The sequence below is a fragment of the Topomyia yanbarensis genome, unplaced genomic scaffold, assembly GCF_030247195.1.
Source record: "Topomyia yanbarensis strain Yona2022 unplaced genomic scaffold, ASM3024719v1 HiC_scaffold_95, whole genome shotgun sequence".
Taxonomy (NCBI): Eukaryota; Metazoa; Arthropoda; class Insecta; order Diptera; family Culicidae; genus Topomyia; species Topomyia yanbarensis.
Window position 1 is genome coordinate 81502 of NW_026684213.1, and position 24478 is coordinate 105979.

The 24478-nt window shown below is 38.9% G+C and overlaps 3 protein-coding genes across 3 annotated transcripts; 1 reads left to right on the forward strand and 2 right to left on the reverse strand.

The window, feature by feature from the left end:
- Positions 1 to 5380: 5380 nt before the first annotated feature.
- LOC131696222 (uncharacterized) lies at positions 5381 to 6495 on the forward strand. Its single transcript, XM_058984768.1, has 2 exons — positions 5381 to 6223; positions 6284 to 6495. The coding sequence occupies exons 1-2, from the start codon at positions 5558 to 5560 to the stop codon at positions 6422 to 6424; spliced, it is 807 nt and encodes a 268-aa protein (XP_058840751.1). The 5' UTR covers positions 5381 to 5557; the 3' UTR covers positions 6425 to 6495.
- Positions 6493 to 7753, reverse strand: LOC131696221 (uncharacterized). The gene is made up of 2 exons (XM_058984767.1): positions 7391 to 7753; positions 6493 to 7336 (listed from the first exon to the last, which is right to left on the reverse strand). Exons 1-2 carry the CDS (start codon positions 7657 to 7659, stop codon positions 6502 to 6504), a joined length of 1104 nt encoding a protein of 367 aa, XP_058840750.1. The 5' UTR covers positions 7660 to 7753; the 3' UTR covers positions 6493 to 6501.
- A 7238-nt stretch (positions 7754 to 14991) lies between these two features.
- Positions 14992 to 19934, reverse strand: LOC131696220 (pro-interleukin-16-like). The gene is made up of 3 exons (XM_058984766.1): positions 19893 to 19934; positions 16167 to 16382; positions 14992 to 16108 (listed from the first exon to the last, which is right to left on the reverse strand). Exons 1-3 carry the CDS (start codon positions 19932 to 19934, stop codon positions 15794 to 15796), a joined length of 573 nt encoding a protein of 190 aa, XP_058840749.1. The 3' UTR covers positions 14992 to 15793.
- Positions 19935 to 24478: the final 4544 nt, after the last annotated feature.

The following is a 24478-nucleotide window of genomic DNA, read 5'->3' on the forward strand; positions in this document are numbered from 1 at the left end:
AACCGTTGGAAATACCTAAATTTTCTCCGGGTTTCAAACTTAAAGTATTCCACCGTTACGTATTCCGACATGATGGTTGTAATAAATTTATTAATAGTACCCAGGTGTTGATCGTGCAGACGCATATCAATCTTATCATTGTCGATATAAATGGGTATCTTGGTCCTATCATGCTCAACGACGTATTGCATGTTGTCTTCCATTGCGTAGCTTTCCGTTATAGCCAAAGTTGTAGTAAGCTTGTATAACGACGGCTTCCGATAGTCTAAACTGCATTTGCAAATTTGCTGTTGAATTTTGCTGTTGAGTTTCAAACATCTTGAAATGAATTATCGATATCGTATCGATGAAATTAACGGTGCTTTATTGTTCACAATGGCTTTAGAAAATATTTATTATTCGATTGCTTTGCTTGTTTATAATACTGGCACGGTACATATAGACAGCAGACTTTAGGTAGAAACGTTCGTTTGATTCACTGCACTGTTAACAAGTAGAGCGACTGATTAGGTGCTATTTTTCTTTTTATGGAATGGATTTCCAGTAAGACGAAAAAAACCACTAGCAAGAGATCTCAAGTAGAAGCAGAAGCACCAAAATGCCGATGTGTCTTTTCAGAGGTACCAAAGGGAATTCTTCGAGTCCCGGATTGAATGACGATTTAAGCCAAGGAGAAGCGCTGGTAATCATTGTTTCATCGATATTGACGACGTACTCTTGGGAGATTTAAAGAACCATCAAAAGGTACAATTGGGAGATTCGACTATATTAAGTTTTGTTTGACACATTCCGATTGAGGATGAGTATATGTTGCAGTTATGGTTGCGGTCAGTCGTTACTGCGATCTAGAGCATAGTGAAAATCGAAGACTGAATAGATAGAAATATATTAGGCTTACACGAGAAAAACCAGGACAAATCAAGCATTTTCCTCGACTTCCCAGGACACCAGGACAGACAATGCAAAACCAGGACATGTCCTGGGAAACCAGGATGTATGGTCACCCTAGTACTGTCTCAATTCTATGGATAATAATAATGAGGTTTCCACACAACTGAACAATATTCCAGAGTTAATCGAACGAGTGAGCAGTAGAGAGATTTCAAGCAGTAAATATCTGAAAAGTGCTTAGATATTCTCATTATGAACCCCAAACAGCGTGATGCCTTTGCCACAATATAGCTGATATGCTGTTTAAACGTCAGTTGTTCATCGAGAAAAACTCCGAGATCTTTTACACAATTCGCTCTGTCAATCGTGGATTCAGCTAGACAGTAATCGAATCGAATTGGCGTTTTTTTCCTCGAGAACGTAATGACCGGTTGAACTCGCACCATTCCGCAAAGGTTACCAGTTGGCGTTGAAGGAAAGCTGCATCATCAGTATTCCGGATTCTATGGTATAACTTGAGATCGTCGGCGAAAGACAACCGTGGTCCTTCTAAACCAAAGTTGACGTCATTGAAATATAGAAGAAAAATCAATGAACCGAGATGGCTGCCTTGCGGAATACCAGCAAAGCAAAGCAACTCTACGGATACACAATCACCTATCTTGACTGCTAGACGACGATCACTGAGATACGATTGCATCCAACGGAGAATATTAGTACCTATCCGACTTTGCCACTGTAATAGCGTGATTAATCTTGTTAAATGCAGCTGAAAGGTCCGTGTATATAACGTCAGTTTGAAGGCCGTCCGACATGGCATCTGTAATATATGTTGTGAACGACAGAAGATTCGTAGATGTTGAACGTTTCGGCATAAATCCATTCTGAGTCTCGGAAATATACTGCTTGCAGTGGCTGGAGATGGGTTCCAACACAGCCATTTCAAACAGCTTAGGAACTGCGCTTAGCGTTATAATACCACGGTAGTTGTCAACTACTTTTTTGTCACCTTTTTTGTGAACTGGAAATATGAAGGAGGATTTCCAGAGTTCGGGAAATACTCCGGTTGTTAGCGACAATTTAAACAGATGACAAAAAGGGGTTCAATTAGACCGGCAGAGCATTTTTTTAGAATAATAGTTGGTATACCATCTGGGCCTACCGAGGTTGAAGCCTTCATTTTGCCAATCGCCAGTTGCACCATATTATTGTCGATATTGATAGAGTTCAACGACTGGTATGATTGAGGTACATTGAGAGCCGCGGTGTCAGTTTCTCGTTGGAGAAAACACTCGCGAACTTTTCAGAGAATAGTTGGCAAATCGCCTGTAAACTAGAGCTCATACGTCCTCCATAGCTCATCGTTGAAGGCAACCCGGATTCCTTTCTTTGCTCGTTTACATGCTTCCAGAATGTTTTAGGTTCGGACTTCAACTTACTTCGATGTCTTTTTATAGACTTGGTTAACATGAACGTAGTGTTGTCGCAGCACGTAGCCCCCAAACTTGGAGTACTTCTTCAGAGCGGCTCTTTTAGTCGCTTTTAACCGTCTCAGTTCGGCTGTGTGCCACGCTGGGTGCTTAGATTGAAGACCACTTCTTTTGGGTACATAGCGATCGATAGCATAGCTCATAACATTGGAGAAGGTCTGCACTGCAACGTTGACATCATCATTGTCGAGAATTTCAGTCCAGTATGATGCTATTGTAGTCGGCTTTTCTAAAATTATAGCTGACGGTGTCAGAAGCATTGCAGTCATGCCACAGACTAACAGACATAACACTATGAGGGAATTCCTTCAAAAAACATCGATCCGACAATTTTCCCAGAACACTAGCTCCACCTTTTATTCACAGTCCCAATCACTCATTTACTGGTGGGTTACCCCTCAGGTTTGGGAACAATTTTTCACTAGTGATCTATCCCCCATATGCTTGTTCATATGTCAGTGGCGCCATAATTTCAAATGTGGCCACAGTCCCAACTACAAATATATTTAAAATGACCGTTAAAGCGAGCGAAGCTTTGTTTTTGAGTGTTATGTCTGTTAGTCTGTGGTCATGCTTCACTCGAATCGCTTCAAGCACTATATGCAGGGGAGGGTGGTGTCTAACAGTCTTTACCAGGGGGAACGGTGCTGCGGTAACATTTGGCGCGTAGTCAGATTTGCTCGAAAAACAGAGATCAAGGATTCTGTTGTTCTCGTTCACCACATTATTCGTTTGGCCCAGCAGATTTAGACTGTAGCAGTCAAGCAAACTGGTTATACCATCATGAAAAGATGACAGTTCGGGATCAGCGAACATAAATTCGTCAGAAACAGAGCGCCGTTTTAATCCGGAGAAATTGAAATCGCCAACAATCAGGATCGCATTAACCGGACTTGCTTGAGCGGAAATCCGTTCCAGTGACTCAGTATGTGAATCAATCAATGTCGAATCACGAGTGCGGATCGGTGGAAGATAAACCACGCAAAGAAAAAGTGCGTAGCCAGCCAGTTTGATTCGCACCCATACCTGCTTGACACAGACCCCCAAAGTATCGTCAATCAGTTGCGCTTTCAATCGACAATGGATAGCCACAAGTACCCCGCCGCCGGTAGCCTTGAGACTGTTGCGTGAGCTGCGATCAGTACGGAAAACATCGTAGTTGGCACCAAATGCTTGCACTGACAGAGTGCTATCGCTAAGCCACGTCTCTGTGAGGGCGATTATGTCGAAGCATTCATCCGAACTTGCTATCAAATACTCGTCGATTCCTGAATTCATACCGCCGGCATTCTGGTAATACATTTGTATAGGTTTGGATGCTGCGGTTGACTGGAAGCGAGAAGCTGATCAGTGCTTGCTTTACCAAAATCAGATTCGTACTTGCCGTTGGTATCGATTTGGAAGACCCCTTCACCACTCCTGCACACAGGACCGGGACGACTGGTGAACGCTGGCTGCAATGGCTCGACTGTGGCAGGGAGATCAAGGGCTTCCATTGAGCTAGCTGCAGTGCATCCCAGGGTGCGATGAGTCATACCAGCATAGCATAGAGTGCTTAGTCCTTCTGTGATCGTTGTATAGTTGCATAGTTTAAAGAATCGCCACAAGGCAGCGATAGTGTGCCAAGTGAATTTAAATTGGAAATTATGATCACGTTTTATTCAGTGAACTGTTCTCAGAGTCATGTCTGGTAGGTCTGTGATTATATATTTTCCCATTAGAAAATCATTCCAGCTGCAGAAACGGTCATGGACCATGGAGGTATTCATCGTCCACAAATAATAGAGAAAAATAATAACTATTTACATGTTAATTTAATCTTAAGTCAAAATGTCAGATATAGTATACCAAAGTTTTGATAATATTTTGTAGATGTGATGCGTTGTGATGTTTTTCCAAGTCGACTGTAGTTAGCATCTTTTTCCAATGCCAAACCTCATATCTACACTCTCGGCTGCAATACAGTACGTGAAATATATCACAACTACAAACCCGTTTCTCAAAACGTCACAGTAAAATGTACCATCTACAAACGGTGTTGCCAAGACCACATATGTAAAACAGCATAATAGCAAAGGTGATCGGCAAAATGTAATAAAATAATAGTTATCAATTATCTCTCTATTATCTTCGCGAAAAAACATGTAATATGCTTATGCGATCCTGTAATGAGTAAAAAGAATTAATAGCCTTCTGTGTGCTTTAATTGTTAAATAAATTTAAAAGTTGCAAGGAAATTTTCGCACGCGATTTTCTCCGTTTGACGTTTCTGTTAGATATGCTGTAACGAAAAAAAGCTCTAGAAATATGTCGTATCCAACTTTTTACGTGCCACAATGGCGGTCTAAATTGTTCAGTTCGTAATACGCTTATTGGCCCTTTTTTACAATAATCGTTTACACCAGCTTGACAGCAACGCCCAATTGAAAATGTCGGGCGTTCATTGAATAAACATCTAACGCATTGGCCTAACGTAGGATGATTTAATCTCACTGGGCGGTTGACGTAAACGATTATTGTCAAAAAAGGGCCATTGAACGTATTACGAACTGAACAATTTAGACCGCCATTATGGCACGTAAAAAGCTGGATTCACGTGGAATTTGTTTGAATTTAGTTTGAAACACCACATGAAATGCGTTTTAATGGATTTCCATGTGACATTCAAAGGGAATCATTTCTTTTACTTTCTAATACTATGTTCAGACTACAGAGTTAAAACACGTTATAATAATTAGTAACAAGAAAAACATCATCAAGATAGCGTTAAAATACTTTTAACTCGTAGTTTGAATGCACTATAACATGAAAACGCACATGAAAATGATTTTTAATAGCATATGGTTCTATATCAGGTAGATTAATACCCTGTCAAAAAAATGTTTCTTGAGGTCGTGATATGGAGATGGCGCTGCTGTTGAAAAAATGCTTTACTTGGATCGATTATGTGAAGCGTCTCGTACTTTTTTTTACAGGGTTTGTTTACTTCGTCACAAAAATGCGTTCGAAAACCGTTTAATTTGTATAGCCATTAATCAACAGATAAAAATACCAAAAAGCATTTTTTATTAGAACTATTGTAATAGTTCGGTGTGTTTATTATTAAAACATAAACTTGTTCGTGTAAACTTCCATCTAATTTCACAAATTGATAGTTTAACAACTCATCCCTCGTCATGGAAGACGATCTGAACAAACTGTCCAGCAACATAATCACTAATTTAGATAGAATTAATCGCATTCTCAGCACTGGTCGTTTACAGTCCAAACTTTTGTCAGACCTGAAACTACCGGATCGTCTTCTCGCGCTGGTCCAGCAAGAATGGACACCGACCTCAGATGTACGAACCGTAGATCCGTCCAACCGCCTGTCCGTGGAGGACGTCGATTTACTTTTCAACAAAATTCGTCAACGCCCTGCCGGGGGAACAGCTTCCCGGGTAAACCGAAATCTGACACAAAAGAAGACGGTTCCGTTGCAACAGTCACGAATTCTGAACGAAACCAATCTGGCCAACGGCCAGTCCGGGTCGCTGACCAATTTGTGCGACAGTAGCAAACTAGCCATGAAGAGTGTTGATGTGGAGGCGTTGGTAAAATCATTGAAGCAATCGGCAGAAGCTCTTGGACGAATTGAAAATCGCTGTCTGGAACAGATAGATTTTGATCGGGTGGAGCGATTCAATAGAAGAGAGTGCGCCAAAATTCGAGATACTATCCAAGACATCGAAGTAATGGTGCAGGATTTGGAAAAGTTTGTGGCCTGCGAACAAAACACTGATGGCGAAAGAAAGGAACTGCTGACTGAAAGATTGGTTGGGCTGCTCAGAGATTTGGCGGAGGTAATTAAGACACAAAAAAGAAAGCCTTTTAAGTGATTAATGTAATTTTTTTCGTTTCAGACTATGTCGCAAGTGGTTTTTATAAAAAACAATGAGTACATTCCGGACATGAGTAAGTCGCTTGTTCTAGATTCTTTTCCACTAGCCGAGTGCCTCGATGACGTTAATGAAAACATACGTCGGAATAAATTGTATCAATGAAATTTTTAAACTAGTTCTAAGGTTTCACCGTATTGTATATGTAAAAGAAATGGTATTTGTAATTTAAGAAATGGCTATTATTTGAGATCATGTATGTTTTGCTTCATTAACCTTAGTTCCATTTTAAGTTTTTGTTTTTTCAGCTTTAGTAGCTGAGTTTCTTCTCGCAGTTTGTCTCTTCGAGCCCGCAACACATCTAGTTGTGCTCGCACTATTTGATTATTTGCACCACAGGTAAAACAAGTCACAGGTTTCCACCTTGCCCGTTTCCTGTTTGCAACGCTTTTGGGTATTACGGGATCATCCAGGAATTCAAAAACATAGTCATGATTTGTATAATCATTTTGAATTGAGCCTGAAACCATTTGATCGTCTTTTGAATTGTTTACGTATGCGTTCATGCCACTTGAGTTGTCATTCAATAAACGCTCCTCCGTTGTATCTGTGCAATGAGATGCCACATCAGATTGTGGGGATTTTTCTACTTCTAGTTTCATATGTAGCTCGACTGATGAAACTCTCGGAAAGTATGAACCGTTTTTGTTTATATATTCCTTTAGCTCTGCAGCCAATTCCAAACTTCTTTTGGTGTCAAGTATCATTCGCTCAAAGCACGAGTTTTTCCGCAATGAGGCTGCTAAATTAAAAAGATCTTTGGTAGTAAGCTCCTTGCCGTTTTTCAGGCGTACATACTCCCTGATCAGTTTCTTATCAATGTTGTGAAAAAGAAGCACCAATACTTCGTGTTTCATTCCCGCCGAAAGCTTTTTATTGTGAGCCAGATTTTTATTTATCTCTTCAGTGACCTCGTGGTTATGTACGTTTGATGTGCCCATCACTACCAACTGTTGGCCACACTTGGACGCGCGCAGGGCAATATATGCCGGACAGTCATTCCGAAGCGTGGATCGCCTAAAGATATAATAAAAAATTTAAAACGATACAATCAAAACATTTTCAACATACACTCTCTTCGTTCCGGTTGACTTAGTAGTAAAGCGCTGGCCCCCAAAGATACACGAATACCGCACAGAATAGTACCGGAGGGCTGCGGCAATCGGACGTGCTGTCTTGAGGGCGGCTCCTTCAATAGTTCGTGAGTCTCGACGCCAGTAGTGTACAAAATCGTTCGCACTGTGCCGTTCCAGTCTGGCAATGAACTGCTCGTATGAGCTAAAACATTCGCCCTGGCGAAAGCTATGCTCGCTCTCAACAAGCACTAACGGCAGTTCCATATCGATGTTTTCGTTATTAGCGTTGATATTATTTTAAGCGATAATAATGCAAAATCTCGTTCTTTTGACACTCACGCAAACATTTTGTTTTGTTACGAAAAACTGGTAGAAAACGAAAAAAAACATTTGAAACCTGTTTATGAAGAATAATGTGAAGCTATTATTTTAGAGTTTGATAGACAGAGGGCATCTTGAGATTGAAAGAAGTCCTAGCCAAACATATGAAAAGGGCCGATCTGCGAAACGTAAACATTGAGAGAATTGCAAAAGCAAAAGTTTGGTCAGATTTATTATAATCCTATTTAGAAAATTGATACTTATTTCGTTTTACACCGAAGAATAGAAGAATACTCGAACAATTTGAACAATCGTTTATAGCAAACGAAAGAAGAAAGTTTTCTCTTTCGTTGACTGCTATACATCGTGCCTGGGCCAGTGGTGCAAATTTTCATTTTCAAATGCCAACTTCTAGTTCAATTCAACCCCAACTGTGATTCAAAATCAAAGCCTCCCACTTTCAAGTTGGTGGGATTTTCATGACCAAACCGTACGTCTTCATTTCAAATTGATGCTTTTTCATTCACTAACCAAAGTTGTCATGTGCTCTGTAGATGCCAGTTTAGGTCAAATGTTGGAATGTTATGCGTTTTCAAGCTTACATGAACAGCAAGAAGTATGTTCAGAATAGTTTTGCTTGAAAAACCTAGTCGATACCCCAGTAGAGTGATATGCACAGGGTCGATGAAATTGAAAATGATTGGAAAATGATTGAGCAGCTCGGCTGTTTGAATGAATGATGCCAACTAAAGACTGCAAATTGAACATAGTAGGGCATGATTTGAGATTTGTCTTTCCTTCAAGTCAAAACTACTTGTTGAAAATTTGCAGCTCTGGCCCGGGCGATAATGGTTGCTCCAGAATTTCTCCTCAAAGTAAATTTTGACTTTTGAGCCCTAATTATATGTTTGTCGAGAATTAAGTAAAGTCTAATTTGATGGTCAGATTGGCCTCATTGAGCATCGTAAAATCACTATTACTATATTCCTCCCTAATGAGGACAAAATGGGTAAACACTAAACTTTCTCCCAAAGGCGAAAATTTTCGGTGAAACCACTCTTTGTACGTGAAGGGCACGAATCCTAACTTAATAAAGTCATGGGTGCGTTTTGACTTCGTCTCATCAGAAACCGACACTAACTTATTGTCGGAATAGATTAGCTCCGGCTTGTCGCTAAGTCCCTAAACACTATTTATGTTTTCAACCAAACGACTGGTCAAGTGTAATGTCCCGATAGACTAGAAGTTCTGTTAAGCCGATGAGACACAGCGAAGCCGAATCTTGTCTATTCCGACAATAAGTTAGTGTTGGTTTCTGATGAGGCGAAGTCAAAACGCACCTATGACTTTATTAAGTTAGGATTTGTGCCCTTCACGCGCAATGAATGGTTACACAAAAATTTTCGCCTTTGGGAGAAAAATTGGTGGTTACCAAATTTTTCCTCCGTGGGGAGGAATATAGCATAGGGATCATCCATAAATGACGTAGCATTATATGGGGGAGGGGGAAGTTTTGTGATGATGTGTGACGACAGGGAGGTAGGGTGTCATGTCATGCTACGTAGCTTTTTTAAAGAGGAATAACTAACATCATTTTTCATTTTTTTTTAAATTTACGTTGACAAGGTGGGGGGGGGGGGGAATTACCGTCAAGCTACGTAATTACCAGGGGGATATTTAGAGGTTTTGAAAGGGTGTTGAAAATCACTCAAAAATGCTACGTCATTTATGGATGGTCCCATAGTGCTTTCGTATTAGCCTGCTAAGCCAAGACAAGTTTCGGCTTCGCTGTGTCTCAACGGCTTCACAGAACTTCTAGTCTAACGGAACATCACGTTTGACCAGTCGTTTTATTGAAAACATAAATAGTGTTTCAGTTTTGGGATTTAGCGCCAAGCCGGCGCTAAGCTATTCCGAAACTAAGTTAGCGTCGGTTTCTGATGAGACCAAATCGTAACGCTCCCTTGACTTTATCGTAAAATATTTGTCCTGCATGTACGTTATGGAAAAGCTGGGCTTAGACCCAGTTAACTATTTCATGCCCAACTTTTTTCTAGTGCATGTAGGGTTTCGAAGCTATTTCCTTGAAAACGGTGGGGCCAAAAAACTCGAACAACTTTTTTTTCATAAAGGTACCACCTACCTTTATGAGATTTCCTTGCAGTGCTAGAAGCTGCTCAATTTTTACCTTCCAATGCTCACTACAATTCTCCTAGAGTATTTACAATAGTCCAATTGCGTGGAAAACGTAGCCAAAAATAGTCTAAATTGATAAGTTTTATCAGTTTTTACTAATATTGCAACATAATAAAGTTGTATGAAAAATTCATTTTCCATCGCAAACGTAAACGGTCCCTGGCAGCACTGCTCCATCGGAGTTCAATCAGACTAATGACAATAACTTCAGTTCTAGAGCTGATCCTTATAACTGTTAATACTCAAATGAAAGCCAATAGACATATTTATTAGCCATACTTGTTTTTGTGAGCAAATCTTGCCTAAATCAAAAGTTTTAGTTGTTTAAAAACGTTGTTGTCCACAAACAACATGTGCATGAATGGGTTAAATCCATTTCGGTTCGCAATCCTGAATGGAGTCAGTATGGATTCCAACTCAAATGTAATAACCGACTCCGACACAATCGTTTTCGGATTCGTTTGTAGCATTTGAGCTGGAATCCATACTGACTTTATTCAGGATTCCGAATGGTTTGAACAGGGATCAGTTGTAGTTACGACTAATTCATAGAGTAGGTTTTGAGCTGCTTTTATAAGCCTTTTACAATCAGTTCAATAATCCTTTATAATCCTGTTAAAATGAGTGTATTGCTAGATAGGCCACATTTTGCGCATAAGTTTTTCTATTCCCGTTAAAAAAGAAATGATGCTGAATTATTTGGTGAGGAAAACAAAAATATTTTGCACTACCAAAACCAGTTGAGGTGAGGTATTTTCTGAGGAAAAGCAAATAAAATTCCTTTGGTTTGACTTTGCATGTGGTTGTAAATGAACTTTCAGTTTTTTTGTTCAGGTTTTCGATAGAAGAAAAATTTCGCATTCAATTTTTGCAGATAGTTAAAACCAACCTAGTTCTCCTGTCATGGGAATGAGCAGACCGAGCACCATTTCAGATTACGCACCTGCGACTCTTTTTGTACCAATCAACGAAAACTGGTTGCAGATGGTAAAGAAAATCAGACGAAATATCTGTAATTCTATAGGACAGTCGTGAAGTCTATAGAATTAGATCTACATCATCGAAGTACAGCAGATACATCAACAGTATCAGGTACCTTCCATGCGGTATTTGTTGACGTTGATGCATTGAGACATTCACCGAAACAAACACGCCGCACCAACTGCTTACTAAAGGCCGCTCTAGGGTTGTCAGCAAGTTTTTGGTGTAACTAGTACTTGTGTTTGCTATTTGCGGTAGTGAAAAGCTTCCCATTTCGGTTTAAACAAAAGGACAATTTTTAAAACAGAATTTGATTGATAAGTATTGCTCATTGATGAAACTGTAATCTAAAAAGAAAGTTTTGAATTTTGCTGAACGTGGTGAATTTGGCATTACTTGCATCAACCGGCACAAAACGTTTCATAACGCAAGGCTGATTTTTGGAACAACTTGTGTTCTCAGTCAGCCCTTTGTTATGCAAATTTGCGATATTGTGAAAGATTGGCAAAGCGCGGTGTTTCATGAAGGGCTGCCGTTCCTTTCGATCGGGAAAGGCCGGGTGAATTTTTGGGCAAATGCGCTAATAAATGTGGGTATCTGGAAATGTCTCTCTTGAGGTAGGATCGAAACTACTACAGGAATTATCATTGATTAAAAATATCTGCATTACGAATGTTACATCGTGGTTCGATTTACCAAAAGCTGAATATTGATTGTTAGTTTATCTGAACATTCCGTACTCGTTATTGTGCTGGATGTAGGATATTGTAGGATGTTTGAAACAGAAAGTAAGTTGCTGTCAAACATCCGACGTGAAGCCACCAAGGTATTGCTGTCAGTGAGCCTTACGAGGTTCTATAATGACCAGCTCGAAAAATTTCGAGACAGCGAAGAAGTAATTCGATAGTTCTTGACGTCTCACATAATGCCCTTTTATGGACTGGAAACATGTTCGCGGATTTCTAGTAGTCCATCCTACGATAGAAGTATCCCGAACAAATGAAAGCCCATAGTGATTCCATGGTCGTGGTTCAATGGCACCCCCACTGCATGGTGTTTTGATAGTGTTTTTAATGGGATCGACCCATCAAAACACCATCACCATGGTCCGGTTGATCCCACATAAAAACCATATTTTGGTGTATTTATGGATGATTGAGACCATCTTATGATGTTTTCATGGTTGTGAAACTTGGCACGGATAATATTTATGGTCTTTTTAAGAGGTTGTATGGTGTCTAAGCCTATGAGAATTTGCTCGGAATGCCACTAGTAAGAGATGCTCGTAAGGGACGATCCATAAATGATGTAGCATTTTTTGAGCGATTTTTAACACCCCCTCCCCCATCGTAGCATTTTGTCACAAACCTCTAAATACCCCCCCCCCCCCGGTAATTACGTTGTTTGACGGTGATTCTCCCCCCCCTTGACCCCGTAAAATTATTTAAAAATATGAAAAACGATAGTAGTTATTCCCCTTTAAAAAAGCTACGTAGCATGACATGACCACCTACCCCCTGTCGTCACACATCATCACATAATACAAATCTCATCCCTCCCCCATATAATGCTACGTCATTTATGGATGATCCCTAAGATGAGAATAAGCGGAGTCACCAAGCCGTCAATGTGATTCTGTAAAAGTTGTGAACGAAAGCCGCCGAGTTGAAAGACTATTCAAACCAAGAAGAAGTCCAGGTAATTATGAGGTTACCGGAAGTTACTCCGGAGCAAACAAGTAAAAAATACTTGCTCCTTTTTACTCCGGTTTGCTACCAGAAGAAGAAAAATGATAAGAAGAGAGCACAGCAGCGGTTTTCTTTGGAGTACTTCCAGTTTCTTCTGGTACTGGAAAAAAACCTATTGTTCTATCAATATCGATAGCGCCCAGAATTGGGTCCACGACCAGAACCGTTTCGATTTGTTTACGTAGCGATCAGAATGAATGAAGCGAAGATTTTTTTGCCTTGGAAGAGAAACACCAGGACAAAAAAGCAGTTTCCTCGATGTTCCAGGACACCAGGATAGTCTGTTAAACACCAGAACATGTCCTGCCTGGGGAACCAGGACTTACAGACACTTTTTACACAGACTTGCGGAGACAAAACAGTAAAACTAGCAATCATGAATATGTACTGGTTTTGCATGGGCTTCCCTCTTTACTATCCCTCACAATACCATCATGCTTGTTTGGCTGCAGTTTTTGACAGTCTGTTTGACTGCATTTTTTGATACTTCGGTATCCCTGTCAGCAATTTGAACCTAAGACAAGACATGACAATAGAGGAGGAGGTCGTTTTTGTATCAATTTTACATCAGAATGGTCCAGTCACTATTGGTTGATTTTGACTTTGCACCGTACGCAATTGCAGGGATAGCGAAATGATGTTTGGCAGTGTTGCTATATTTATAGGAAAATAGAGCAAAAATGATTACATTGAACACAGGTATCTGCTACGCCGCCATGATTTCTATGCCAACATCTAAAACGTCGCGTTACGGTCGATCCACAATAAACAATCAATTTCATTCGACACAATTTTGTGATACTCGAGTTTGTTCAATTTGTTGGTGAATCATGGTGAAAAGTTTTTGTTATTCACCGACATATCCAAAACAACACTTTTCATAAATTGGCGGTGCAATATTTAAACTTTTTAACAAACATGCGTGTCTGAATAGTGAAGGTCGAGCTTGGAGCAAAACGAGCAGAACAATTTGAACTGTCAGTGGGGCCCATAACTTGTGTGCCCGCTGAGACTTATGTCAGTTCAATACAAATGGGATAGGGATGCCATATACGTGATTGAACAGAAATTGTGCGCAAAAGTAATACAAGTATCTAATAGAAAAACTCTAGAAAGAGAACTGCGGAGACTCCATTTTGGATCGATTGGATTCGGGTTTATCAGCCTTTCGAGGCCGGCAAACAGAACAACAGAAAGTATCAGCGATGTGCATAAAACAATTTTTCTGTGCGTTTGTAGGCTACGAGACTATATATAGTAATGCAAAGCATACAAAAAATACCTATTCGCAGTCGCAATACGCCTTTTTACTAAACATCGTTATTACATGTTTCTACAGTTCCAAGATACATGAATTGAAGACTTTTTCATTTTGTCCGATCGGCAAAAGGGAACCTCTCTTCATTTACTTTCTTTTCTTCGGTCGATTTCACGTTTGATCTACTTTTTGCATAACAAGCACAGTGAACAGAGATATAAGCTAGTACAAATATTAAAATGAAAATACGTTAAGAATCACCATTGCCTACCGGTTCGCATATGTGAACCACCATTATATCAAAGTTTGAACGCAAGGGCTGTATAGCGATTGCTATTGTCATTGCAAAGCGATAATTTTATATCTTACACGAATTGAAGACTTCACTTGTATGTCAGTTATTCTTCGACAACCTCGTACCGTATTCCATCGATTTCCACCCCAGAATCAACACTGTTCTGGTTATCACGCTCGCTACCAACTATCAAGCACTATGTCTTCTCTTGTCAGAGTTTGTTATTAGTCTGACTTTCGCAGCCTCCTTTTTAAAAGTAACAAACTCCTCTTCCACTGCCCTGCGATCAACGTTAATGATGTCGATGCTCTCTACGAAGCCAAGAAGCATGGGGATCCTTTGCACATCTGTATCTTCGTATCGTAGCTTCGAGCGCTATGTTGAACAATAGATTAGAGACTGCTTCGCCCTTGTTTAATCAAACAAACATCACAAATGCTTCGTTTGACCCATCAGCGGCAGACGAATCAGTTTTGTGAAAAAATCATGCTTAAACATTATCTGCCATAGTTCGTTTCGTTTCACTAAATCGTACGCAGCCTTGAATTTCACAAGCAGATGGTGAGTCCGCAGGTTATTTTCTCGTTATTCATTCACCACTATTAGTGCATCAAGATAAAAAGGCTCGGCAACCCTCGATGTATTAATTTTAATTAGGTTTCAAATAGATGGTCTATTTTAGACAAGGAATGTTTGGTAATTGGTAAGTGTGGTTACCCAATGTGAAAACCCATAACATTACAAACGATACCACCACAGTGAAAGAAAAAACCAAATAAGAAGCATTTGAGCTGCAAAGGGAAAAGATTTATTTTTCGTTCGAAATGACTTGTTCATAAACGTGTTTATCATATTCACTTTATTATGGTGTGTAAATATATGGAGACTTAAAATCATGATTCTTAACGATATCTTCAATTGAAGATAGAATGTACAAAATATTTAACAAAAATGTAGTGGAAAATAATATTTGATCTCAAACATTTGATGACAATCCTTTGGTATTGTTAAGAAAACCGAGCTCACAAAATTCACAATTGAATTTGCACAAACATTTCATTCACGTTTAATAGACTAGGTGTGCATTAGTTTTACAAGTTCAAAGATGCTAATCGGCTCGTATATGGAATTCAGTACCAGTGAGTTAAGAATTCCACAAAAAACTACCTGATAATTAGTGCCAATCCTGATTAAATGTTTATACAATCATCATTTAACAAAATAAACTTATCAATCCTGTATGTATACTGTCTAATGTAGCTGTCGCAGTTAATTCTATTGTGTACTGATTAGGATACAAGAAAGGTAAACTTTCTATTTTCATAGAAGTCTATAAGTTTTTGGGCTTTCATATCCATATTTTGATATTGCGATTACAACAAAGCCGAATAAGGTGTTTAAATAGCAAGTGATTTTTTCGTTAATGTAAGTGTAGATAATATGCTTGCATTGAATGTTATCTATGACTAATAATTGCAATGTTTGTTTAGAAATCCAATTTTAAGAAAAACCGCTTACTGTAATCTACACGCAAATCGATAGTACGTTTCTTAAGCGGCTAACCGTCAACATCGCTTCACCTTGTTACAACCAGGTCGATCACGCCTGGGGAACTCCCTGAGGAGACGGTGTATCCAACTTTCTTCGATTATTGCGCCGTCCAATTAGTATAACCACCTCTCCAGTTTTGATCGATTTGAACACATTGATCGCCTCCTGGTGTGACAATCCTTGGAATGCTTTCCCATTCACCGAAAGAATTTCGTCCCCTTCCAGTAGGGTTCCTTTATCGGCAGCCTGCCCATTCGGATAAATGGTTTTCACATAGATTCCCATCGATCCTTTGGGGGAGTCTTTTCCGCCGACGATAGAAAAGCCGAGAGCCTTTGCACCGTTTCCTTTGACAAATCGAGCCTAAAAGATGGAATTTTGTGTTAGGTAAATGTGCTAGTTTAGATATCTAACGACTTACTTGTCGGATGGTGAATGCATTGGGTCCGCTCCGTGGTAGAGTGCAAAATTTACTCTCCTCAATTTCATCCTCATCAAGGTCTTCGTCCTCCTCCGTTGGAGCAGAATTCCCGAAATTGTGCAGCTGGTGGTTATCCTGCGATTTAGAGAAGGAGACCGAGGATGGTTTTGTGATCCCGTCCGTTGAGGCGGGGGATTTCTGTGAGTTGTCGGAAATCTGCAAAAAGAAAATTGGAACGTTAAGGTAATTAAATCGCACATGTGTTTTATTCACAATAAATCAAAATCATTTCTCATGACAACATTCCGACTTAGATTTAGATTTCCTTGAATGAACAGTTCAGTTTGAAAATTGTGGGCATGGTTCAAGAAATAGAAGTGGTTGAGCACTACGGTATTTAATTCAACATGCGTTGTCGATTTTCACATTTGGACACCCAATCCGTTACGCTAATCTATCATTACAGAAACACACCCTAACAGAGCCAATGGCACGCGACTAATATTTGCATAGAGGTAGTTATTCTGACTGTTCTGCTTCTTCACCTACACTGACCAATTGACCACGGATTAGATACTTATTCATGCTATGCGACGAACTGGCGGTAACTGTGCTTTGATGGATAGGAATTTCTGTCCATGTTTAAATGGTAACTTTAATTGATACGCCTATTTTGTGTCCACTACTTGAGACATTCATTCATTCAGTCATTCACCCACTCAGTCAGTTAGTCAGTGTGCCAATTGAAAGACAAACCTAATTAGAATATAATTAAAGCTTAGCGGTTTCGACGCCTTTTTCAACTACCGCCATCCGTTGTGGTGGATGTGAATATTTCAACTGCGGAGTAGTCAATTTCGACGGTTTCACCGCTCGATTAGGTCCTTATTATCGCAAATTTGTTTTTAAACCTACAGTGAGGGATCTGAAATTGGGTAGCATTGCAAAAACGTGACAACGTGTAATGTACATTAGAGTGACAAGAAAAAAAATGACCCTATCGGTCCACCTCTGAGTCGATTCCTAGTCCCACCAGGAGTACTTGCACCAAATTTGAGGCAAATCGGATAAGTCTAGCTACCGGACCAACGTGCCTGAAGATTGTATGGGATTTTTCGACAATTTACATGGAGAAAACCCACTAACTCGTATTTTCGCCGCTAGGTGGCACTGTGTGCATCGTATTATCACTGTAAGCAAAAATCAGAAAGATAATTTAACTGTCCACAACTTCGTCGAAGACCGCTAGTAAATTCGGCTTTGTTAAAAGAAGTTATTAAACTTTTAGCGATGTCTGAGTCAGTTTTGCATAGTTGTGTATCAGTACTCGAACTGCGTGAATTAAATTTTTTTGTGAAATAATGGTTGGGTTTAGCTCAATAGTATGTTCAGAACAATTATATTAAATAATACGAGTCATGTTTTGGTTAGAACATTTTAGTTCAATATGTTACCGCATAGAGGGCGGCAACACTAACTTTTCAATGGAGAGAGATAGAAATTAGGTGTCCTTCACAAAGTTGTAGAACAGGTATTTTGCAAAAACTCTTCCCAACATGTCGATATTCTATCACTCTTCTAAGAAAAGTTAATGCTGTCGCCCTCTATGCGGCCACAGATGGAACAAAAAATTTTCTAAACTATACAAAACACGTATTATGTACTACAATTCTTCTAAACATACTATTGAGCTAAATCTAACCATTATTTCACAAAAATGTGTGGTTCGTGGGAATCGAGTCCTGATGCACAACCCTACACTGCTAGGCCACATGCAAAACTGACTCAGACATCACTTCGTTAAAATTTTAATAACTTCTTTTAACAAAACCGGATTGACTAGTAGTCTTTGACAAAGTTGTAGACAATTAAGTTATATTTCTTATTTTCACTTACAATGATAATACGATGCATACAGTGCCACCTAGCGGCGAAAATGCGAGCTAGTGGTCTTTCTCAATCTCAAAGCAAAAGCGAGTGTGCGGAAAAAATAATGAAAGTGCTCTTTTTGAATTTACTTGCATGTTTATCCTAGTCTATTGTCTCATTTTCGTTTTCGTAAAGTTCTGTTTTTTGTCGCTCTTTCGACATTTGCGCCTGATTTTGGTGGATCTCACAAATTCTTAGACTGGATAAGGGGCCGTTCATATTCCACGCTGACGAAAAACCTTCATTTTGAACCCGCTCCTCCCCATACGTGGACAAGCGTGGACAATTCCTATACCCCCACCCCTCCCTCCCTACGATGTCCACGTGGACTTTCCAAATTTTCCTTCGTGTTAGACTACTATGGCGAAGAAGGGCAATAAAAATCATTCAAACCATAACAACAGAATATCATACACTTTTTTCGTCTTTTGTGAAATATCCATGGAAATTTCTCATTTCTGAACGATATTATGAGCTTTTATATTTACGTTTCAAAGATTCATCTTAATAACATCAAATTGAACTATGCTATATTTCACCCTAAGGAAGAAAATTTGGTAAAAACCAAAATTTCTCACTAGGGTGAAAATTTGTTGGTAAAAACCAGTCTTTGTACAGCTAATACGCTAATCTATTCCGACAATGTGTTAGTGTCGGTTTCTGATGAGGCGAAGCCGAAACGCAACATAGTATGAAATAAGGATTTGTGCCCTCCTGTACAAAGACTGGTTTTTACCAACAAATTTTCACCCTAGTGAGAAATTTTGGTTTTTACCAAATTTTCCTCCTTAGGGTGAAATATAGCATAGTGCTTTCGCATAGGCCTGCTAAGCCAAGACAAGTTTCGGCTTCACTTGTGTCTCATCGGCATAAACAGAACTTCTGCTCGAACGGGACATCACGTTTGATCAGTCGTTTGATTGAAACACATAGTGTGTTTTAGTTCTAGGGGATTTGCGTCAAGTCGGCGCTAATCTATTCCGACAATGTGTTAGTGTCGGTTTCTGATGAGGCGAAGCCGAAACGCAACATAGTATCAAATTGAAGTAATTTATGGATTCTTGAATTGTCTCGTAATTTCAACTTCAACTTCAATTTCAAATCCAAAATTAGTGGTATTTGACCAAGTCACAGAAAATTGAAATTTTATCGGATTTTGTTTTGCGCGATTTCCTCTGATTTTTGTTGTTGTTAAAGTGGCAATCACCCACTATGCTGTTATAGGCACTTTGGCTATATAAAAATCTTGAAAAAAAATTTGAAGGTAAGCGCTCACACCAATGACGATGCAAATTTATTTCATTTTCTTATAAAAAACAAAAATATAATAAAAAGTCCACGTGGACATTTCCATTACCAACCCGCCCTACTCCCCATGAACAAGCATAGACTTTCTTGTGACCCCTACCTTCCCCTAAATTGTCCACGTGGTATATGGGTGACCCCTAACTAGGCGAAAAATGTTGAGTCCAGTAACGCTTAAAACTTATTATGGCATGAATTTTAAAGTAAAAGGAACACTCGCTCAAACTGCTACTGGAGGGAGTAAGTTCAAGTTTTAAACCTGACCAAAACATCCGTATACACTATACAGACACACGCGCTACAGCGGAAAATGACGAGCTTAGTGGCAGTGCACATCTCAGTTGTGTTATGTCATCCACATAATACCCCTCTATTGAAAACTGTCTAACACTAACCTAAGGCATTCCAAGGATATTTTTGTCTGTGAATATACTACATTGAAACCGATATCTTGTTATATCCGTAAGAATAATTTAGTCCAAACGGACTAACTCCGTTATTGCCAGTATGGTAACGATACCCGAGGTTAGTCATAGTGTTGAGTAAAGATAATACAACTTTATCAACAATTCCTTACGATACTCATCCAATGGCGCTGCAAGTATAATCTTTCTAGGCATCGAATTGAAAGAATTTATTGATTTGTAGAACAAGGAGCTTTGTGATAAACTAAATAAAAAAAATAGTATTCTTACATCAGACAAGTTTCTAATATTGTACATATGACATAACTTCTTTCAATTCAGTTACACAAATATCGAGGCAGGTTGCCATTCATAATTTTAATGAACATCGTTGTCAAGTTACAATTACATCGTTATACATCCAGCATGAAATTAGAGGAAGTGTATCGGTTAGATTTTAAAATCAATCACATTATCCTGACCATGATTCATTATGATGCTTTCAACTGTATTATAGTACCTTTCTTGAATTTCAAAAAAAAACGTTAATGATCATTTTTTTGTTAGCTGACCATACCCTTTCAAATGACACCCATATCGATGATGATTTTCACCATTTTATGGTAAGCGAAAGTCGTCATCTTGGATTTCAAAACGACGTTAAACATCAATTTCCGTGGTCTACTGACTGCTCCCTTTGAAATGACACGCATATTGATCGTGGTTCTCTCTAATATCTTCTAACCAGAAGTCGCCATCTTGGATTTCAAAATCCCGTTAATCATCAATTTTCGATTTATATTGACCAAAGTCTTTCAAATGACATTCATATTGATGATGGTTTTCACTGTTTTGTGGTAACCTAAAGGCGTCATATTGGTGCTACACGGTGCTACAAAATGAATTGAATGTGCTTTTAAAGTGACCTTTTGGTAGGTTGTAGGTCTGGTCAAATACAACACATTTGTTCAATTTAATATACCCTTAAAATCTAGACTTATAGGAGAAAAACTATTTTTCTACGCAGTCATTTTTCAACCGATTTTTAATTCCTTTAGTGTTTTTAAAAGAAGAAGAAATGACCTTTCCAACGGTATTCTATGCTATATTCTTTTGTTGAAAGTACTATGCGGTTTTGGGACAACAATATAAAAGTAACCATTATTTTGGGATGTTATCGCGAAAATTATGAAAATTGCTCAACATTCTTATTAGGAAGCTTCTTTGTTTTAATAAAAATTTAAAGAGAACATTTAATTCCACATCCAATGACTCATTTATGGTCAAAATAGGTTGAAAAATGGCAGAGTTATTAATTTTTTCTCAAATTAGAAATTTGCTCACATGAAGTTTATACTAGGTCACTTGAAAAGTACAAAATCACTGTAGCTCCGTGTAATCGATTTCCGATGTTTAATGACTACCCCATTTCCATATTGACGATGGTTTTCACTGATTTGTGATAAATAAGTTCTGAAACCATTCTTTGGATAAAAATGCAATATTTCTCATCTCAGGGTAAAAGTGGTAAATCTTTACATCCCACTTTTGGGCTAAGATTTTTTTATCGGATTTGCTCTTAAGAGGTTACATACCTTTTTGCGAGAAAAATTTGAAGAAAGTTTGAATTTACGGAAGGGCAAAAAGCAATGATTTTATTACACCAAAGTTATAGTATGTTGTTACTAAATTTTTCAGCGAAAAAAAAACAAGCATTAGTTTCTAAAAATATATCGATAATTGGCGGAGTTATGACCTTTTAGCCGAAACCCTTTTTTAATTAAGAGGCTTTCGGTTATCACTATGGAAGACCAATTGATCAACTGTAATCCTAAAACTCATAAAATTCCATTAGTGCAGGAGCAATCCTCGTATTTTAACGATTAGTTGAATAAATAATAATTTTGTCCTCCATTCGGGAACATTTTCCTTAAAAAATTCGGTGTTTCAAGCTCTAAAAACTGTATTCCAAAAAATATTACCCATACAACAAAAAATTATGCATAAAAAAGGAATCGTTAAGGTGCGAGAATTATTAAGATCCATTGAAAAAAAGATGGGTGGGTAATGTCAGAGACATAACCGGAGTGAAGTAGAATACACTTTAGACCGGTAAATTCTGCTCTGGAATAAGCAATTTCTATGCGATTTTGTCGACTTTAGCACATTCATAGTTTATTTGGAGTATGTTTGGAATTATCAAGTTGACAATTTGCAACATTCTTTGAAAATATTGTTGAACTTTTATGAATGAAGGCACGAAAACGAGCGTTTACCCGTCGTCCTACTACCAGCATCAGAGAAGTAGCAGATCAGCATTTTTCTCTACATGGCCTGTACCAAACAAACCGCTCGTAAGTCCACTGGAGGAAAGGCTCCCCACCAGCAGTTGGCAACGAAGGCCGTGTAAAAGTGTACCAGTCAAGGTTGGCGTTAAGAAGCCTCATCGCTACCGAACAGAAACTGTCGCCCTGCGAAAAATTTACAGCTATCAGAAATCGAGCGGGCCTAAATTGTGACCCAAAATAAACCACAAACCAACAAGTTCTTTTCAGGACCAGCCAATTATAAAGTATTATTATTATAAATGAAATTTTCCATTGCCTTACAACCTCCCTCCCCCTTTCCTCCCGGCTTGAATTACTATCAATCTTGATGAGGCTGTGCGGCGGGGGCACTAGTTTTTATTATAGTGGAAAATTTAGGTTTGCGCGTTTTTCCCAAAAGTTTTTTAGCTGTGCTGTTTTCAAGGAAGTTGTAGTTGAATTCAAAATAAAATAGTTTATTTCTATTGTCAGAGATGGACCTTCCAACGAAAACTAGTCTGGCTCGCTCTGAATCGAATTGTATGGACCAACCACTGCTTTCACAAAATCTGTTATTTTCAGTAATTGAACATTCTACACAACTAGTCACAACTATTTCCAATCAGCGCAAAAATCGAAGATTTTCATTCAGTACAATAGCAGATTTACACTTTTAGAAAAACAGGCAACATTCTGGCCGAAACGGAGCACCTATATCGAAACGTTAGAAAACGTTCGATTTTTGTAAATTGAATCATTACACTAACCTGTCTACAAATCACACAAATAACTTTTTTATTTTGTGCCATTCTACTTGAAAGCGACGGTATTGTTCACAAGTGGCTCACTTACCATCCAACGCTCTTGACAAGCCACTTTCTGATGCTTGTAATAACAAAATTTCAATTTCATTCTTTGTCGATAAATTGATGGCCCTGAAAAGGGCCTTTTGTTTGGGCAGTGTCCGGAATTTACTTGGAGCTGGTGTATATGGTAACAGTTTTGGTGCCATCGAAGACGGCGTGATTGGCCAACTCTTCTAGCAGCAGCAAACGGACGGCGGTTTAAATTTTGCGGGACATGCTGCAAACGAACTGCTGCATGCTGATGCTGCAAACGAACTGATCGTGAACAACGGCATGCTGAGTGTTTATACCTGACTACAGCACAATGTAAGCTCGTCCTTTTTTGTGTTGTCCTCAATATGTGTTTTTCGTAGCTCCACCCCTTCGTTGGTCGACCACATATTTTTGATAAAGAACAAAATTGAAATTGTGTTTTCAATACGGAGGTTATCGAACACTCAGGGTAAAAAGAGTAATGTAATACGGCACCTTGGTAAAATGTTTGAGAATTGAAACCTTTTTTGAATGCGCCTAGTAAACACGAAACTGTAAACAAACAAACAAATGATAACTTTTTCTTTTGTGAAATACTTGAAATCGACGATATTGTTCACAAGTAGCTCACTTTCCATCGAACGCTCTTGGCAAGCTACTTTCGGATGCTTGTAATAACAAAACTTCAATTCGATTCTTTGTTGATAAATGGCCCGTACCAAACAAACCGCTCGTAAGTCCACCAGAGGAAAGCCTCCCCGCAAACATTAAGCAACGAAGGTCGTGTAAAAGTACCCCAGTCACGGTTGGCGTTAGGAAGCCTCATCACTACTGAACAGAAACTGTCGCCCTGCGAGAAATTCACAGCTATCAGCAATCGAGCAGGCCTAAATTGTGACCCAAAATAAACCACAAACCAACAAGTTCTTTTCAGGACCAGCCAATTATATTCCAGTAAAATATAAATGAAATTTTCGTTTTCCATTGCCTTACAACCTCTTTCCTCCCGGCTTGAATTACTATCAATCTTGATGCTGTGCGGCGGGGCACAGGCAGTTTCCATTATAGTGGAAAATTTAGGTCTGCGCGTTTTTCCCAAAAGTTTTTTAACTGTGCTGTTTTCAAGGAAGTTGTAGTTGAATTCAAAATAAAATAGTTTACTTCTATTGTCAGAGGTGGACCTTCCAACGAAAACTAGTCTGGCTCGCTTAGAATCGAATTGTATGGACCAACCACTGCTTTCACAAAATCCGTTATTTTCAGTAATTGTACATTCTACAGAAATAGTCACAACTATTTCCAATCAGCGCAAAAATCGAAGGTTTTCATTCAATACAACAGCCCCACGTTTGAAAAAAACATTTTCACGTTTGAAAAAACAGGGGCATTCTGGCCGAAAATTTTGAAACGAAACACCTATATCGAAACGTTAGAAAACGTTCGATTTTTGTAAATTGAATCATTACACTAACCTGTCTACAAATAACTTTTGATTTTGTTCCATTCTATTTGAAAGCGACGGTATTGTT